The 19,047-nt window shown below is 38.4% G+C and overlaps 1 protein-coding gene across 7 annotated transcripts in view; it reads left to right on the top strand.

Annotated features, from left to right (window-relative positions):
- AKAP6 (A-kinase anchoring protein 6) overlaps positions 1 to 19,047 on the top strand; it is a 314,103-nt gene that overhangs the window by 258,871 nt on the left and 36,185 nt on the right. For all 7 annotated transcript variants that reach the window (XM_067462875.1, XM_067462873.1, XM_067462874.1 and 4 more), the window contains 2 exons: positions 806 to 1,030; positions 16,859 to 17,074. In XM_067462875.1, the coding sequence (XP_067318976.1) occupies positions 806 to 1,030; positions 16,859 to 17,074 (441 nt within the window). The remainder of the gene's footprint in view (positions 1 to 805; positions 1,031 to 16,858; positions 17,075 to 19,047) is intronic.

Below are 19,047 nucleotides of genomic sequence, written 5' to 3' on the forward strand. Positions count from 1 at the left end.
TGGTTTGTTTGGCATTCATTCTTTACCACAGGTAGCAAAATCCAGTGAATCAGTAGAATGTACATTACGTGTACACTGATTTAATGCAAATGCTATATTTTACACTTATAAGGACTGGAACCCATCACAGTAACACCTGGGTCATACAATCAGCATGTGTTTTTAAAGAGGGTACTAGCAAGGCCAGCTAGTTCCATGTGTTGGGTTAGCGTATCTCAGGCCCTGGTCCATTTTCTCCAGTCTTCAAGGTGAGAGGGGAGAATGCCAGGGTGGCAGCAATGGCCTGAAAGATGTGCATGTATCTTTTCTTAATTTCTTGGGTAATTGAGTGGTTGCTACTTTATGTATGTATGTATGTATGTATGTATGTATGTATGTATGTACCACATTTGTACCCCACCCTTCTCAACCCCAAGAACACCCCCACATATGTATCCCACCTAATGAGCATCACCATTGCCACACCATCATTGTAACATCTTCATGGCTTGCTTCTTGTGATTTCAAAATAAATCATCTCTTAAAATGGGTGTTGTCTTTAAAATCTCACCCCCATTGAACTCAGTAAGGTTTCTAGAGACATATGTAGCACTGCACTGTGAATCATAGAGTTGGAAGAGACTTCACGGGCCATCCAGTCCAACCCCCTGCCAAAAAGCAAGAAAATCACATTCAAATGACGTCAATAACACATAAAAATGACTAATATTGGTATTATCTAGCTAAATATACTGCTGGTCAGCTATCAGATGCACATCCTTTCAAACATAAGATTAATCTGTGATTTCTTTCTCTTTTCCATTAGAAAACCCTAGGAGAGAAGATCCAAGACACAATGGTAGGACACAGTGGGTTAGGTCCACGTGACCTGCTTTCACCTGAAAGCGGCAGCCTGGTAAGGCAGCTGGAGATCAGGATCAAAGAGCTGAAAGGGTGGCTGAGAGATACTGAGCTTTTTATCTTCAATTCCTGTCTGAGGCAAGAAAGTGAAGGAACAATGAATGCTGAGAAACAACTCCAATACTTTAAGGTAATAAAAAAGCATCACACACATACACACACTGCACTGATACAAATTGAGTTGCTTTCTGGAATAAAATAAACTATGAAGAGCATAATTGTGTTACTTCCGTGTACTTGCATATTCAATCATACACACTTAATTTCTTCCACATTTTGTATGGAGGAGATTGATTTTTCAATAGTAGAACTTAATGTTATAAATCTTTATGTGTATAAGCATTTACAAGGATCAAATAATTCAGCCTCGCATCCTGACTCCTTATAACTATTTTCTTGTATTCCATATTTAATTCTGTATATTTTGCATTCAATTTAACAAAGACTTATTGCATAGTTTCAGCACATAAAGCCATAAATTCCTTTTGTACAAGTTTAGCGTAAATAAAAGGAAAGGGAAAATGCTTATAATCTTTGAATTACAGCAACATCTCCACTCTTGAAGTGTAACCTAGTTCTCTCCTCTTATTGAATAGGGATGAAATTATATGGTTGAAGGCCTTCATGGCCAGAATCACTGGCCATGAAACCACACAACCTCTGAGGGTGCTTGCCACAGATGCAGGCGAAACGGCAAGAGAGAATGTTTCTAGAACATGGCCATTTAACCCAAAAAACCTACAACAACCCAAGGAGGAAATTCTTCATTAATTTCATTTTGAAGGGAGGATCAAGTGAATTTTCTTTCTACTGTGAGAAAATCTTAAAAACATCAGAGTTTTATAATACTATTTGCAGTTCACATTTGCATTTTTCTACAGAAAGTAGAGTTTTCTATGCAAAAAAATAATTTATCTGCAAAAATATTATTTTCTGTTCAGAAAATGCTATAATCAGGAGTTTGTATAAAAATTGTTGAGAAAACCATTTGTATATTTTGTGGAGAATAATTCCTGAACTGTGAAGATTCTAGTCAATTGAGTTTGTGTAATGGCTGAGTGGGAAAACATCACTGTCTGTCTCAAGATTTTGAATGTTTTACTTTTTGGAGAACTCCCAGAAATCCCCGACTCAGAAATCACTATTATACTAGGACAAAATGTTCAGAAAAGTTTTTTTTCAAGCTTTGAGGCCCATTCAGACTCTACAATTATAGGTGCTACATTCCACTTTAACTGCAATCATAACATCCTATGGAATACCGCTAATCTCACAGTTGCTTGGGATGTTCCTATAGCAGTTAAAGTTGAATATAGTGCTATAATTATATGGTGTGAATGGGCTCTTGGTCTAGCTTTGCTATATCTACATGAACCATACTGATCATATCCCTGTCCCATTTGGCTTGCGGTTAGAAAGTGGGATCCATCGCTTGCTCTCCTATTTGGGTCCAGTCTAGGGTCTTCCTGGTGTTTTTCCTGCCTGCCCTTCTATCTTCCCTTCTTAACTGTTGTTTCATATACCCCTTGATATGGTCTAAGTGTCCATTGCCAGTGGGAAGGTTCTTAAGTTCTATTTTGTTTTGTTTGCTTCCCCACAGCAAACTATATTTTATTTCCTTTTGGTGGTTCTTGTCTGTTGTTATTAAGTTGGCTTTCAATTCATGTTTGGCACTTCGTAATTTTGGCTGAAACTCCTAAAGTAAAATGAAAGGAAAGCAATGGGAGAGCAGAAAGGAAAAGAAATAAAGGGCTGAATCAATTTAAGGAGGAGGAAAAGAAAAGGGCTTATAGTTCTGACATTATGGGGGGTTCTTATCCTTTCTCTCTCTGCCTTTGCCATTTTCTATAAACATATTTTCCCTCTTCTTTTACTTTTTAAAGCTGTCGACTTTGCCAGTGGCTTTGGCAGGCGGTCCTACAGCGTTAGAGCTTCAGTCTTCCATCAGTGGGCTGTTGTGCTGCCCACCGATGGACTTAAAATGTTCTCTAAGAAAAATAAGGACAAAATGTAAATACAGATACTGTATTAGATGCATTAAGCCACTGATGCTCTGCTTACAATGTGACACTTCTTCCCTATACATTAGCCATTTTGTGAGTATTTTGTACCTGAGGGCATTCCCTAAAGATATATGATACACTCACTTTCATCTTGTTGTATAATTTCCTGCATCGGCAAGGGAGATATTCTATGAAACTGATGCTGCAATGGGGATACCCATTAGTTTTAGATTTATTTGTATATTCATTTAAACAAGGATTTCAAAATCCAACTTGAATCTTCAGCTCCATATATTCGGCTGCTGTTCAAAACAAGCAGACTGTTTGTCTGATAAGAGAAGGTCATTCTTACGTCCTTTAATATCCTGTGCTAAACAAATTTATACAATATGTGAAAGAGGGTGGTTTTTCCCCCAAAGCTGTGGCTTGCAATCCTGCAACCATAGTAAAAATGAATTAGTTCAATAGGAGAACACATGTTTGCAATGCAGAAGGATCATAGTTTAAATTCTGGCACCTCCAGCTCAGACAGGATAAAATGCCTAGAAGCTTGGAAAGATGCTGCCACTTAGAATACCCAATGTGGGTAGACTGCTGAAACTTTGTTCAACATTTGCAGTGTGTGACATTGCATTGGCAGCATAGGTTGGAGACACAAGGACATCTAGATCGCTGTCCTTCAACAGAGAGAAAGTTCAGAGGGTTCTCCCTGAGCACTTGCTATCTCAGATAACAATACACTCTGCTTAATGGTAAAGCCAGCCCTATTGCTAGTGGGATTACTGATCCAGGAGGGTTTATTTCTTTCCTGTTTTTCCTTTTCCCGTTTGTTAATAAATAGATTTGCTAATGGCCACACTTCATAATTGTTGCACTCCCCAAGACCGGTGCACAGCTGACTATTTATAGCTTGGCTGTGGGCTATTGAAAAGACACGGTTTTTATCCACCACCTCCTTCAATTTCCTTCCCAAAGACACAAAACAAATGGATGACCAATGTCCTCATCCATTTGCTCTGTTATACAGCTGCCCGATAATTGCATCACACTTCAGATATTATTTATTTTTAAAATCAGAGCTATCTGAATATAGAAAACTATTACAGTGTAGTTTTGCAGAGGTTTAGCAAACAAAGGCACACTATCTTCATCTCATTAAGTTTAAAATCCACAGGAAGTACATTTTCAAATCTCCACTTGCCTCTTGGGAAAATGTACATAATAGTCTGATGTGTATAATATATGTATTTCAGAGAATGTGTTTAAAACAATTTCAAGAACTCCATCAGATAAGCCTGCTGTGGTTTCATTCAACCCATTTTACTTAGCTAAAAATACAACATAATTAGTGTCTATTATTTTATGCAAATTATGGTTTCATAATAAACCCTTTAGTACATTCCTATAGAGGGCATACATATAATAGTTAGACCAAGACTAACTTTTATTTCAGCAAACAAAGTGGCTGTTTAATTTTTTTCTTTTATATGGTAGTGTAACATTTTAAATTATCTTGATTTTGTAGTAAGAATAATACAGAATTTTGTTTAGGGTTTTTTCTCTACATGAAAACTTGCCCTAAATTTAGACTTTTAGGACAAACAGAAGTAGCACAAGCCTACAAAAATTTGTATGTTAAAACTTAAGAGATAGAGGATGTCTGATGGGTCAATTCTTAATAAAGTATAATAGAAAAAATGCACAATTTCAATGATATAGAAATTATGGAAACACACACACATATATGTATGTATATATATATATGCAGGTGTTTACTATTTATTTATTTATTTATTTATTTAAAATATTTATATTCTGCTCTTCTCACCCCAAAGGGGACCCAGGGTGGAACACAACATATATACGGTAAACATTCAATGCCAGAACATAAAATAAACTATAAATATACATAAACACTAAAATTAATTATCTCCACTTTAAAAACAATTGTTTAACAATTGATATGTATGCATATAGAGAGAAAGAGTTCATGAGAGAGAGACAGATTGATATAAAAGAAGGCTAGATGATGGACCAAGCTAACAAGTATTTATACAGGCATTATCATCAAATACATTGTCTCTAAGAACTATAAATGAAATGCTATTATTAAAAGTAAGCAAAAATAGAAAATGTATAAGTATAGTGACAAAATAACTAGAAGAAATACTAATGATATAGGCCTAGAGAAGAAGAGAAGAAAAAGATGGGACAATATAAGAAGAAAGAAGATCAATGAGCAAGACAAATGGAATAAAAAAAACAACCTAATTCATTTTGTTTTTCCTAAGCAAAAGACAATGTGAATTGTACTGCTTTAAAACAAAATAGAATATGTATAATAATACCTTCCTCTTCCTCATTCTTGGATGTACATTTGACTTGTGGATAGATCTAACTTGCTAACAAAACTCCATAATATACTTATCACAATTTCCTTGGCCTCCCCACTCCCTTATTGTATAAAAATGTAGAAATGAAAAACATTTTTGATTTTAAAAAAAACAAAACAAAAAAGTAGCACAAGCCTTATTCTGCTTCTCTGCTTAGGTTCCCCCTCCCCCCAAAAATGATTCAAGTACCTAACTAGCTCTAACTAATACAGTCTGCCTTTCAGATACATGACTTCTGCATCCACATGTTCAACCAACCATGGCTCAAAAATATTTGAATATATATATATATATATTAAAAACAAACCTTGATTATGCCATACACTGAGCACTACACTGATGTGTAAGCATACTCACTGGAGTCTCCTGCAATTTCACAGGTCCTTGGGTTCTCTCTCTGAAGACCTCATCCCACAAAGTGGGGGGGGGGGGGGCAGGAGGAATTGTCTACCTTGTGTGGTGTTATTGAGAAACGATTGAGTCCTATTGGCAACCCTCAGACCAAGTTGTGCAACATTTCAATGTGTAGAAATGGAGGACATCTGATGTGATCCTGTGTTGCTGCCATTTTATATAAGGGGCACTTAGATAATGGAACTTGAACATCCATGGATTTGGTATCCGGGGGAGGGGGGTGGTCTTGTAATATACCCCAGCAGACACAAAGAGCCTACTGTAATGAGATCCATGTAATTATGCACTCAAAAATAGTACTGTGCACATGATTTTTCAGTATTTATTATTTCTTTAAAATATTTCATTTATTTGCCAATTACTTGATTTTGCCTGGTAGAGATATCTGAAGAAAGGCCACCAATGCAAAATGCTTAGACTTACAGTAGATTCATATAGGCAATTGCAGTTCTTCCATTTCCTTGATTCTATCATCTGAATATTAAAGCTAGTCCTTTGGCCTCATCATGGATGATTCTAGGGGTGTTTTTTTTTCAATATCAGTATTATATGGTCAGAATAGTGGCCCTATCAGAAGCCCAGCTGCTATGTTCTGAAAAAAGTGACACTATTAAATGCTCTTCGACTGTAGCCCCATATATCAGTCATTTTGATAACCAAAATAAGTTATTGGGGAAATGTGGGTAAATATATCAAGGTGGCGTCTTTCTATAAGAAACCAGAACTAGTATTCTAGAACAGATTATTAAAAGGTGTGTTTTGAGGGCGGGGGGAAGCATCGTGAACATCCAAACTAAGGTTTGGGTTGAGGAAAATTTCAGCAGACTCCCAAATATCAAATATCCTCAAAAGCGGAATTCAGTTTAATTCAGAAGTAGAAAAATCATCAAAAGCAAAGGAAGGGGGTAATGGGCTCCCCAGTTCCATTTCTATGACAATTGCCGGTGAAACAGAAGGCACATGTGGCATCCCACACACTATCCCTCCCTCCCCCATCACGTATGGACAAGGTGCTCTAGGACCCTGTTCCTGCCCCCATCAGACAGGGGAAAGGGTGGCAACACATGTTGCTATATTGCCCTTTCCCCCATCAGACGGGGAAAAGGTCTGAAAAATGCAGAAAGTTCCATCTGTAAGATGATGGCTTACCATGATGCTGAAGAAGCAGAATTCAACACTTCCTCATGACTTCACCCACAGATGGGGCAGGTCCTTGGCCTGCATCATCTGTTGGGGTCCATCATGAACTGTCACAAAGAGCAACCCCAGCATGGTAAGTGGCTAAAAAAACAGTATGATAAGGTCCGTGGAGCAGGGATGAATATCTGCCATTATCTCTGCTTGCCTTTCTGTCACATACCTCTTTTTAAACATTTACTGGCAGAATGCTATTTTGTGAGATGGTAATCTGAATTTATCGTTGCTTTCTTCCCTCTCTCAAGTTAGTGGAAGAAGCTGTAGGGAGAAGGAATCAGCCTAGCTGGTCTTGTTTTGGTATTGTATCTTATGCACTTCTTCCCAGATATACATATGTTGGGTTACCAGCACGTGTCACCTGATAGGGCCATGTATGATTGGCATAAGAAGTCCCACACTTTTTCTTACACTGAAATGGATCACTTTCTGTGGCTGCAACTACTTTCAATGAGACCCTATTCACTAAATACTTAATTTGGGAAACATCACAGCAGGTTCAGTTTTGAAGACTAATTGTCCATATAGTCAAACAATATAAATGAATCAAGAGTAAGCAACAAGCTTATAAAGCAGGCTGCAACAACAATAAACTATAAGCTATAAAAATTTTAAAAGAGGAGGACCCACAGGTTGAGAACCACTGGTGTAGAAGATATTCAAATACCCATTTTATCCTCAATGTTACCCCTGTTCAGGTTTTACCCCCCCCCCCCCCCAAAGCCATAGGAGGTAGTTATGGAATATGACTGTATTTCCATTGCACCTGTTTTGTATTCATTTCTCTGTGTGTTATTATTAGTTTTATTACATATATTATATATACAGGCCTTTAATATTATTACCTGCCCTGAAATTGTAATGAGGATATAAATAGAACTGATTTTTTTTTGGTTGTGTCAGGAGCGACTTGAAAAACTGCAAGTCGCTTCTGGTGTGAGAGAATTGGCCGTCTGCAAGGACGTTGCCCAAGGGATGCCCAGATTATTTGATGTTTTTATCATCCTTTGTGGGAGGCTTCTCTCATGTCCCCGCATGAGGAGCTGGAGCTGATAGAGGGAGCTCATCTGCCTCTCCCCGGATTTGAACCTGCGACCTGTCGATCTTCAGTCCTGCTGGCACAGGGCTTTAACCCACTGCGCCACCGGGGGCTCCATAATGTTGTTGTTGTTCATTCGTTCAGTCGTCTCCGACTCTTCGTGACCTCATGGACCAGCCCACGCCAGAGCTCCCTGTCGGCCGTCACCACCCCCAGCTCCCTCAAGGTCAGTCCAGTCACTTCAAGGATGCCATCCATCCATCTTGCCCTTGGTCGGCCCCTCTTCCTTTTGCCTTCCACTTTCCCCAGCATAATTGTCTTCTCTAGGCTTTCCTGTCTCCTCATGATGTGACCAAAGTACTTCAACTTTGTCTCTAGTATCTTTCCCTCCAGTGAGCAGTCGGGCTTTATTTCCTGGAGGATGGACTGGTTGGATCTTCTCGCAGTCCAAGGCACTCTCAGAACTTTCCTCCAGCACCACAGTTCAAAAGCATCTATCTTCCTTCGCTCAGCCTTCCCTAAGGTCCAGCTCTCACATCCGTAGGTTACTACAGGGAATACCATGGCTTTGACTAGGCGGATCTTTGTTGCCAGTCTGATGTCTCTACTCTTTACTATTTTATCGAGATTGGACATTGCTCTCCTCCCAAGAAGTAAGCGTCTTCTGATTTCCTGGCCACAGTCTGCATCTGCAGTAATCTTTGCACCTAGAAATACAAAGTCTGTCACGGCCTCCACGGTTTCTCCCTCTATTTTCCAGTTGTCAATCATTCTTGTTGCCATAATCTTGGTTTTTTTGACGTTTAGCTGCAACCCGGCTTTTGCGCTTTCTTCTTTCACCTTGATTAGAAGGCTCCTCAGCTCCTCCTCGCTTTCGGCCATCAGAGTGGTGTCATCTGCATATCTGAGGTTGTTAATGTTTCTTCCAGCAATTTTCACCCCAGCTTTGCATTCATCCAGCCCCGCACATCGCATGATGTGTTCTGCATACAAGTTAAAAAGATTGGGTGAGAGGATGCAGCCTTGCCGTACGCCTTTCCCAATCTTGAACCAGTCTGTTGTTCCGTGGTCAGTTCTTACTGTTGCTACTTGGTCCTTGTACAGATTCCTCAGGAGAGAGACAAGGTGGCTTGGGATGCCCATCCCACTAAGAACTTGCCACAATTTATTATGATCCACACAGTCAAAGGCTTTAGAATAGTCAATGAAGCAGAAGTAGATGTTTTTCTGAAACTCCCTGCCTTTCTCCATTATCCAGCGGATATTGGCAATTTGGTCTCTCGTTCCTCTGCCTTTTCTAAACCCAGCTTGAACATCTGGCAACTCTCGCTCCATGTATTGCTGGAGTCTTCCTTGCAGGATCTTGAGCATTACCTTGCTGGCATGAGAAATAATAGAACTGATTAAATAAAATGAATTGGATGTTACTGTCCTTGGCACTCACTCTCTCTTTAAAAACAAACTAGTAAGTGATCTGTCATCCTTTTAGATTCATCTTATTCCCTGAATAAGGTGAACCTAATAATATATTTGACAAGTTAGCTTTTCCAGAGTTGCTTCAAAAGCAAGCAAACATTGAATGTAATGCTATGCTTTCTCTTATTGTTAGATGCAACCAAAATTACAGGGGACTACTTTGCAAGTGGCAAGTTAACCATGATTTAAAAGGAATCATTCACTATGGCATTTCTATTCTGTCAAGTGTTGAAAAAAAATGTATCAGAAATCCTGAAAACAGGCGAATGGCAATATGCTCCTCAGTATTTGATATTTATCAAGTGATTATAATGGAGCCCCTGGTGGTGCAGTGGATTAAACTGCTGAACTGCTGAACTTGCTGACCAAAATGTCAATGGTTTGAATCTGGGGAGCAGGGAGAGCTCCCGCTGTTAGCCCCAGCTTCTGCCAATCTAGAAGTTTGAAAACATGCACATGTGAGTAGATCAATAGGTAGTGCTCTGGCGAAAAGGTAACAGCACTCCATGCAGTCATGCCAGCCACATGACCTTGGAGTCGCTGGCTCTTTGGTTTAGAAATGGAGATGAGCACATCCTCCCCTCCCGAGTCAGACATAACTAGACGTAATGTCAAGGGGAAACCTTTACCTATAATCAAAAAGTATAATTTCCTGGTAATTCACAATAGTAAATGAATGTCTATGCTATTCATACACATACAATTATAAGGAAGACCAAATTCAGGGGCGAATGATTTCTGTGGTTGGGTTGGGAACAGATTGGCCTCTTCTTGGAACTTGAGGACTGGATCCTATCTGCTGTGCCTCTGAATTTAAAAACAATGAAAATGTGTTGTCACCAGGCAAATATGTTCATGGATTTTCCTGGGTTGTTTCAGACCTAGAGAGACCTCTTTTTCAACCAAGAAGGGACGGGGGGGGGGGGGGGGGCTTCCTGGAGTCAGTGGGTCAAGTTTTCCCAACTTCAGGCTGAAGTCATTTTCTTGCTTGTAATAATAATAATAATAATAATAATAATAATAATAATAATAATTTCACACAGTCCTAAATGCTTGGGAAGTGTTCAACTTGTGATTTTGTCATATGAAATCCAGCACATATATCTCATTAGCTGTGTCATACTGTGTTTTTATGCCAATAATAATAATAATAAGAAGAAGAATAGTATTTCTTATCTGGCTTGCCTAGTAGCTCAAGGTGGGTTACAATATTGCTAAAAACACATAATAATTATAAACATTACATAAAAACATTATCTCCAGCCAGAGTGGCTCAAGCCTCTAAATGTTTTTTGCTCTTAACCATTTAGGAGCTTTTAAATTCCCAGCCAGAATATTTTCCCCATTTTTCAAAGATGTCTGTTTCCCTAAATGCGCACTAGTTTTGTTTTCAGATAGCAGAACCTTTAAAACAATGGATATGTTCTAACAGATTATTGACAAAACTGCATTTTTATTCCAGGGAGATACTGCAATAGATGCCAACATTTCTGTAATGATATAAGCAATCTGTAACCTATTATAATTTCCTTTCAGAATAACTTGATTTTAAATATTGTTTTGTATGACTAGAATTTTAACCACATATTTAATTTAGAAAGAGAAATTATTCTGCATTACTAATTACAAAGGAACATGGACTAAATAGCAGCATGCCAAAATATATGTTTTAAATATAAAAGATTTAAAAAAGTACTTAACCCAACCTAAGAAGCAGCATCAAGAAATTTAAAATGCCATTCTTAGATAATCATAGCTTTTGTGTATAAAAACCTTTTTTTTACAAGCATACGTTTGAGACTTATTATCAGTCTCTGTCCATAGATTGTGTTTTTGGACTCAAGCTGAGATAAATCCAGGTGATATTTATTGGCTAGCAGTGCAAGACATTTAACTTTTTTTGAAATCATTTAAAGACAATATATTTGTATATCTATTTGAAAGCTCATTATTTGACAGTGGTAGTTATGCCTAAATTACTCAAATTTCACGGCAATGATTCAAGCAGAATTCCTAAACAATCAAAGCTACTTAAAATAAATGTGTATTAAAAACAGTTTGATAGCACTTGCATTTTCCCCATGTAAGTAGAGAGAAAAGGAAAATAAGTTCTTTATTAGAGACCTGGATATTTTTAATAATAAATGTCACATGCCATTTCCAAAGTTGATGATGAGACGACCCACTCTTAGAAGAGAACCTTGGCAAGGGAAGGCTCTTTACTGCAATTTAGTGGATAATGGTAGAAAAGATATGTTTTTTAAATGAAGAAACCAGTTCTCTGTTGTGAAAGAACTCATAATCTATTTGAAAGTGCCATTCCATATTTGACTTGCAATTAGATAGTATTTCCAAAATGTCAGTCTGAAATTCTTCTTCAACTGACATCCTAATAAAATCTGACGGCAAGGATATTATAGCAACCCCCCCCCCCCGTCCCTATAATTAGCATCTAGGACCTCAAACGGGTTAATCAGGAAAGTTGTACAAAGGATTTCCAATGAATGGCCATGAAAGCAGCACTATGGCTTTAAAAACCTCGCACTATGGGCAAGATGGATGGCAATCAAGAGACAAATGTAAGAGCAAAGCTGTTTGGAGAGAATAGTTTGTAGTGTATGATGTATGTTACGCAAATGAGCTTATTAGGACTCTCATTTATTTTATTATTGGCGCCCAATTTAATAGCGGCATTTAAAAAACAATATTTCTGCCTGACTCCTCAGGAAGAAGAAGAAGATACATTGATATAATTGAAGGCAAATGATCACATGTTGTGCCATTTAATCATGCCATTTTTCAGTGGCTGTTTCTTGTACCTCATTGCATGCATATAGAATATTTAGCTTCAGTTCAGATTAGCTCCCGCCACTGGCAACTAGGTGAAGTCCTAATTTTGGTTGACATTTTCCTTTAACTTTGAAATTACTTGAAGAACCTAGTGTTTTCCTTAGAGAGTGACACATCATTATTTATGTCCAGTGTGTAGCATCTGGTAGTAGACATTTCAGCAATGATAATAATGATGATTTTGAGAAATAACTTACAACTGGTTAGCCTTTTCACCTTGTTTTTTTATCATTAAGCACATATGACTAGTTTCTAAAATATAGGATTTAGTACAGCAAGAATTGTAAATATAACTAGAATTTCACATAAAACTTTAAATCTTCTATATATTTTGATTATAAATTATCAAGAGGCATTGTGATCACAACTCAAAATTGACTGGGACCAATGTGGAGACTATACACCATGCAGTCATCTAATACTGTTCAACTTCCTCCAGGCTTCTAACAAAAGTAGTATACTATAATACAGGAAACAAAGTAGTAATTGACTGTGAACAAACTTTATGTGTGTTTACCTGGGAGTGAATCCAGTTTAATTTAATGTGACTTACTGATAGCACATTAGTGGCAGACACATGGATTGGTTTCTTGTACACCCACATGTGTCTGTTTTTGGATGCTATGTGGGTACATATTCTGTTCCTGGATTTACTATACAGCTTCTTAATTTCTCCCCTCAGTTTTTTGTTCTTTTTAGTGTCAGGAGTGACTTGAGAAACTGCAAGTCGCTTCTGGTGTGAGAGAATTGTCCATTTGCAAGGGCATTGCCCAGGAGATAAGATTTGTGTTATGTGTTTTGTGAATTTTGGTTGGCCAACAAATATATCCCTCTTTTGTGGATTCTGGATTTTGTTTTATTTGGCTAATGTCGTGTTAGATTTGCTGGCATGCAAATTTGTTATGTAAATTGCAACACTGGCACTCTTTGTGTGAAAAGCAACAAGCCTGAACCTCTTTTTTAATATTGCATCTATGATCCCACAGAAATCTAAGGGTGCATCCAGACAGCCCCTTAAAACCAGGAGAATCTAAATGACACTCCATGTAGAAGCAAATTCATTTGGCACAAAGAAGAAAAACCATGCTTTGTGCTGAATTAATTTGTCAGCTGGAAAGACCTGGGTCTTTCCAGCTGCAGGCACTGTGTAGTTGGCGACCAAGCATTGTGTTATGCAGCTTCTGGTGCCCATCTACACAACTGTCTTGGGTTTCTTCAGTTCCTGGAGCCCAGGGAGCCCTAGATAGCCCCCCCCCCAAAGTGTTTAAAAAGAAAATAACTTACCCAGCTGGCATTAACCTGTTGCCAGACCTCTCCTGGTGCATAGAAATGACACACCAGGAGAATGGGGAGGGGGAGGAAAATTGCTTGGAGCTCCACTTCTCCTGGTGCATCATTTCTATACACCAGGAGAGCTCCGGCAGCAGGAAATGCCATTCAGGTATTTTCTTTTTAAAATATGTTTTGGGGGAGGGGGGGTGTCCCAGGTTGAAGGGCTGTGTGGAATCGCCCAAAGTGATAGTAATGAACCCCAGAAAAGTAAATAGGAACATGTGGAAATGCTGCAGTACTATGAACTGAATAGTTATGGTCATGGCTATTTATGCCTATTTAGTCATAAATAGTGACTTTTGAAATCAGTCATTCCACTTATTTAAAAATCAGAAATATAAAACAGAGAGAGTCTCCTCGTTTCACAAATAATGTGATTCTGATTCTACCAGAATGAGATTATGAAAATAGTCAGAGAATGCATTTGTTAATAAGTATAATATCTGTATGAACTGTCCACCTGCTGATAAACTGCAGAGTTTTACTTTGCAATGAAATTTACTGAATTGTTTTTAAACATCTTGCAATGAAGCATTATTGGGATTACTATTTGGAGCACAAATATTTTTAAGCATTAAAACACCCATTCTAAATGAGTTTGCATTGTCTTGTTTACCCTTGTTCATTAATAAGCAACTTGTTACTGTTAGAAAAGTCCACGTATACTGGAGGAACCTGTTTAGTAGGTAATTTAGATATATTATGGATCTAATTATATTTTTGTTGAAGAGTTTCAATTAAGACTTACTCGTTATCCAGTGGCATAAAAAGAATGTTCACATACATATACTATGCATTTACACCACTCAAGTTGGTTGAGGAATGTGCTTGTTTTTCATTATGTTAAGGAGGGAACAATACCTGTTCTATCTCCTAAGAGTATATATTAACCAGTCGTGATATTTAGTTTTCCCTCTTGGAAATAGTGTCAATTAGAATAATACAATAATTGATGGTTTTTAGGCACCAGCATCTATAAGCAGTTCTGATATTTCACAAGAAAACAACTCTTTTCATTGTGAACTTTAATTCCCTATCTGCATCCTGTGCCACCACATTCTCCCTAAAAGAAAACCAAAAAGCTGATATTTTTCTCAAGGGATTTTGTACTTTCATCTCTAGCATCCTGCAGAGAGAAACATATGCTGTCATGTTACACATTTATATGTGTCAGCTTAGGAACGAGAAGAAATCTTCCATGTTATGATATGAGAGAAAAATATTGGCTTCACCACAATTGAGAGAATGAAATATGAACATAGGAGAAGAGAGGGATGAAAGATTCACCTGTGGCATTTTTTTCTTTCATTTTTTTTGGAATGTGCTTAATATAGCAATGTTTACTGTGTATCTATGCAAGAAGATAAAAGAAAACTATATTGACAAGCACAACCTGGTTTCAATTCTGCAAGTGCCAGTAGCAAGGTTAAGCATTCCAAAAATCCACATTAGCAAAGTCGCATACAGTCAGAGTGGAGACTCTAAAGTCAGACTTTAGGAAACAGAACCACAGTCACAACAAACAAATTCCTATTGGAGAAAGAGAAGTTAAAATGGAGGACTCAGAACCAAATCTAACAAGCAACCCGTCAGGGCCATCTTAGGCATTTTAGGCAGAGTACATATGATGTTAAAGCCTTCAAAAACAGGATTAACAAAAATATTTACAAGAATTAGGAAGAAAGCAAAACATTCAAAATAAAGACAAATTTGACTTCTGATTTTTAACATTTATGCATGTTTTGAGGTGCTCAATGGGACAGTTTTTGGAATGATGTTTATACGAGGCTCTAAATGAACCATTTCTCTCAGGGCCAATCCGGAATGGCAAATGCAGGATCAGCCTTGGGATGGTTTTGACTGGCAGCTGCTGGGGAGGTGGGAGGGAATCTGAATTGTCCAGCAGGAGGGAGATGGTAAAAGTGACCTGGGTTTGGTGCCACCACACAACTATCTTTACCACCTCCTTCCTGTTCTTATTGTTACTATGGTCACAGGGCATGATATAACTAGTGCAAGTTGCTGATTGCCTGGAGTGATGTCAACCAGAGTGCCAGAACAATGCAGGAGAAAGGAGAGAAGGATCACCTGCTCCCTTCTCCCTCCTTTCTTCCATTGCCTTCTTGCTTTGGCTATCGTTACATTGCCTAGAATCAGGTCAAGTGACCTAACTCTAGGTGATGAGCAGGCCCATGTCAAGCCTGCTGGCTGCTGTGACAGTAAAACTGGGAAGGGGCAGTGAGTGCTATGTCTCCAGGCTATTTGGGCTCGGGGAATATGGGTGGCTATGTAAACAGTTGCTACTGGTTCCATCTCAGAACTGGCCCAATAGCTTATGTGCACCCAAAGGCACAGATTGTTCTGGATTCTCTGGTAAAATTTGGAGCAACCCACAACTTTTGTTAATGTGGTTTAAAGCTGTGTTAAGCAGACTTGGCCCTCATTAACCTGAATCAGCTCCATGCACCATTAAGCCACTATGGAGCTGATTCACACACACACCCGCTTGCACACCACCACTTTTTGGGATATGTTCTGACCTAGTGATATGTCAGGACAAGACATTAAGTTGAATATTGAATGCAAGAATGCCTAGGGTCTGTGAAAATCTTAATGTATCTCAGCATTTCAGATCAAGCACCAATGAAATAATGTTTATGTCAGTGTCAAATGCTAACAGCCAAGTCCACATGGTTATAGTAGCTTCTGCAGTCCCAAATATTGTGTGGGCAACCACATCCCCATGCAAGCCCAATTTCCAGTAGAGTCTTCCTCATGAGATGTCCTTTTCCTGTCAAGAAGCTCTTTGCTGTAGCCCAATACTTCTTAGCATTGCAATTTTTCTTTGTCTCTACTGCTAAGTTGCCCCTTCTTGGGCCCTTAGCCATTCCTCCTCAGAACATTAGCGGCTCCTAGATATCTGGCTCTGCTAACTAATGCAGGGCTGTGAGCTATGGAACTTTGGGGTTCAATCTAAAAAAGACTTCTCTAGTGGGAAGTTCCATTAGTTTGTGATACCAGAAGCAACCTCGGCATCTTATGCATCTAATGAAATAGATTGCAGTTTATCAGTTCCACACATTTTATTCCTGTTGTAGCTAAATTTGAATCATAAAACCACCTCATTTGGTCACAATAAAACTACTTTTCACTTTGTTATTCACCCAAAGACCATGGTACTCTGCACATGTCTATATAATTTTTTAAAAAAATCTTAATAAAATTTCATGCATTGCTGACCCATTTTCTGTCCACAGTCGCTGTGCTGCGAAATTAAGCAGAGGCGCCGAGGGGTGGGCTCAATCCTGCGCTTGTGCCAGCACCTCCTTGACAATCAAGATACCTGCAATCTGAATGCAGATCATCAGTCGATGCAGCTGATCATTGTAAATCTTGAAAGGAGATGGGAAGCCATCGTCATGCAAGCTGTCCAGTGGCAAACTAGACTGCAGAAGAAGTTAGCAAAACATTCAGTAAGTAACATCTGTTGATGTTCATCTGTATAGAGCATACGGTTTTCCCATTTGTTTTGAGTTAATTTTGATATCTTTACCAAGTTTATCAAATAATTAAGCTTCTGTATCCTTCTCCCAAAACCTGTCAGAGGATTTGCCTCAATAAGGACTATGCACAAAGGACACCGACTCTTGATGTACATATTTTTAACCAAATACAGTAGATTATGAACTGTTTAAGACACTATGTGTGCTTTGTAAAATTAATGTTGGTGGCAGATAAGAGTAATTGACTCCCTGGTGTCAGCAAATATTTCCTATACACCATAACATACTATAAAGTTCCTTTCTAGAGTACAATGTTTTCATTATGAACATTCTGTTCCATTGCAGATATAGATCAGAGCTTAGAACATTTACTTTTTTGACTAAGTGCTTGTCTACACCAACCCTATAACTTGAAGTAAATCTGAAGTCAAATCTGGATGTCCTGATGATATCCAGGGACTTCTGGTCTTTAATAGAGGAGAAATCAAGCTAAGCGGATTAAGACATTATAGGACTAATTATTGTCCAGAAACAGATGGGTGACTAATTTGTGTATACACTCCACTATGGAAGCAGTTAGAATTTTTTTTGATCTATTTAAAAAAATCTGCAATACAGAAGAAGAATTGTGTGTGTTGCTATTGTGGTTTTAGATGTGAATGTGCATTCACACGTGTAGTTGTTTGCACGTGCAGGAATACATTGTGCAACATCATTATTCAGCACAAGGATTACATAGCACTACCATGGCAGAACTTTGTATGAGGAGATTTAGACTACAATACCTCAGTTTAAGATCTCAGGCATGAGGTCAGATTTGGAATAATAAAGGTAGAATTATTGTACATTTAATCCAGTTCCATCTCTCCTGAAACAAGCTATCCCATTTTGAAAATCATCATAGATGCGTGCTAAACCTTTCCTTGCAAATCTGCTATGGTAAATGACTAATGGGTGATGTGGTTTGATCTGTATCCTGATTGTTGACTAGAGCAACTTATAGCATACATAAGGTGCAATAACAAGAATAGGCGTGTAGTGATGTCAACTTTTCTCGCCTCCATCCTGTATACAGCAGCTGGCCTTACATGACACTGGTGAAGGAGGGGGAAAAAGACAGCAGACAACTGAAGATGGAGCTTCTATATTGTTTTACTTGTCAACAGCTGCATTTGGGATGCACTTTTTTTGTTTTGTTTTGTTGTAGTCCTGCTTCAATTTAATCTTCTAGAATTTATTGCTCTCTTTTGCTCAAAGCAGAGAAAAGAGACAACCCTACAGGCTGCTGAACACACAGGTGTAAGCTGCCACTATGGCCAGAGCTGTTCTCTGCTTTTCCAGGTGCATGGTAGCCACAATTCCTCTAAATAAGCTGCTATGTGTTAATTAAAGGCTTGTGTTGCTTTTGCAGCAGGAGAGATGCAGTTTTGTGGCTCTATTTGGACAGAAATCGATTGAGAGGTGAGGTGGGGGAGTATACAGGCACTGTGTGTTTTCTTGATGTCAAGATGCCAGGGAACTTCACAAGCGCCACATCGCTTTGTTCCCACTTTGCCTGGGGTAACCAAGACTTGTTATTAGATTGAATTACCTTTTACCTGGTAGGAAATACAACTTCGTTTCTGCCAAGAAATGACAGCCTTTAAGAATTCTCAATATGTTATTAATTGTAGATTTTCTCTTTCTTTTGAAGAGAACCTCTCACTCCCAAAATACGCATAATATGAAAATGTGGATATTTGTATCTGTGGGTATCTCAGGTGATAAAAAGAGTTTTTAGGATCTGAATGCTGTATTTGCAGCTGAATTTAGTCTCTGTTGCATATTCTCCCTCTTTCCCTCTCTTTCCTATGATTCCAAGCTGGCATGCTACCACATCTCCTTTCATTCAGTTCCTGTGTAGTCATTTCTTGGGCTGATCCCAAGATTGCTTTTTCTGCTTT

This window comes from Anolis sagrei, chromosome 1 (assembly GCF_037176765.1).
Source record: "Anolis sagrei isolate rAnoSag1 chromosome 1, rAnoSag1.mat, whole genome shotgun sequence".
Lineage (NCBI taxonomy): Eukaryota > Metazoa > Chordata > Lepidosauria > Squamata > Dactyloidae > Anolis > Anolis sagrei.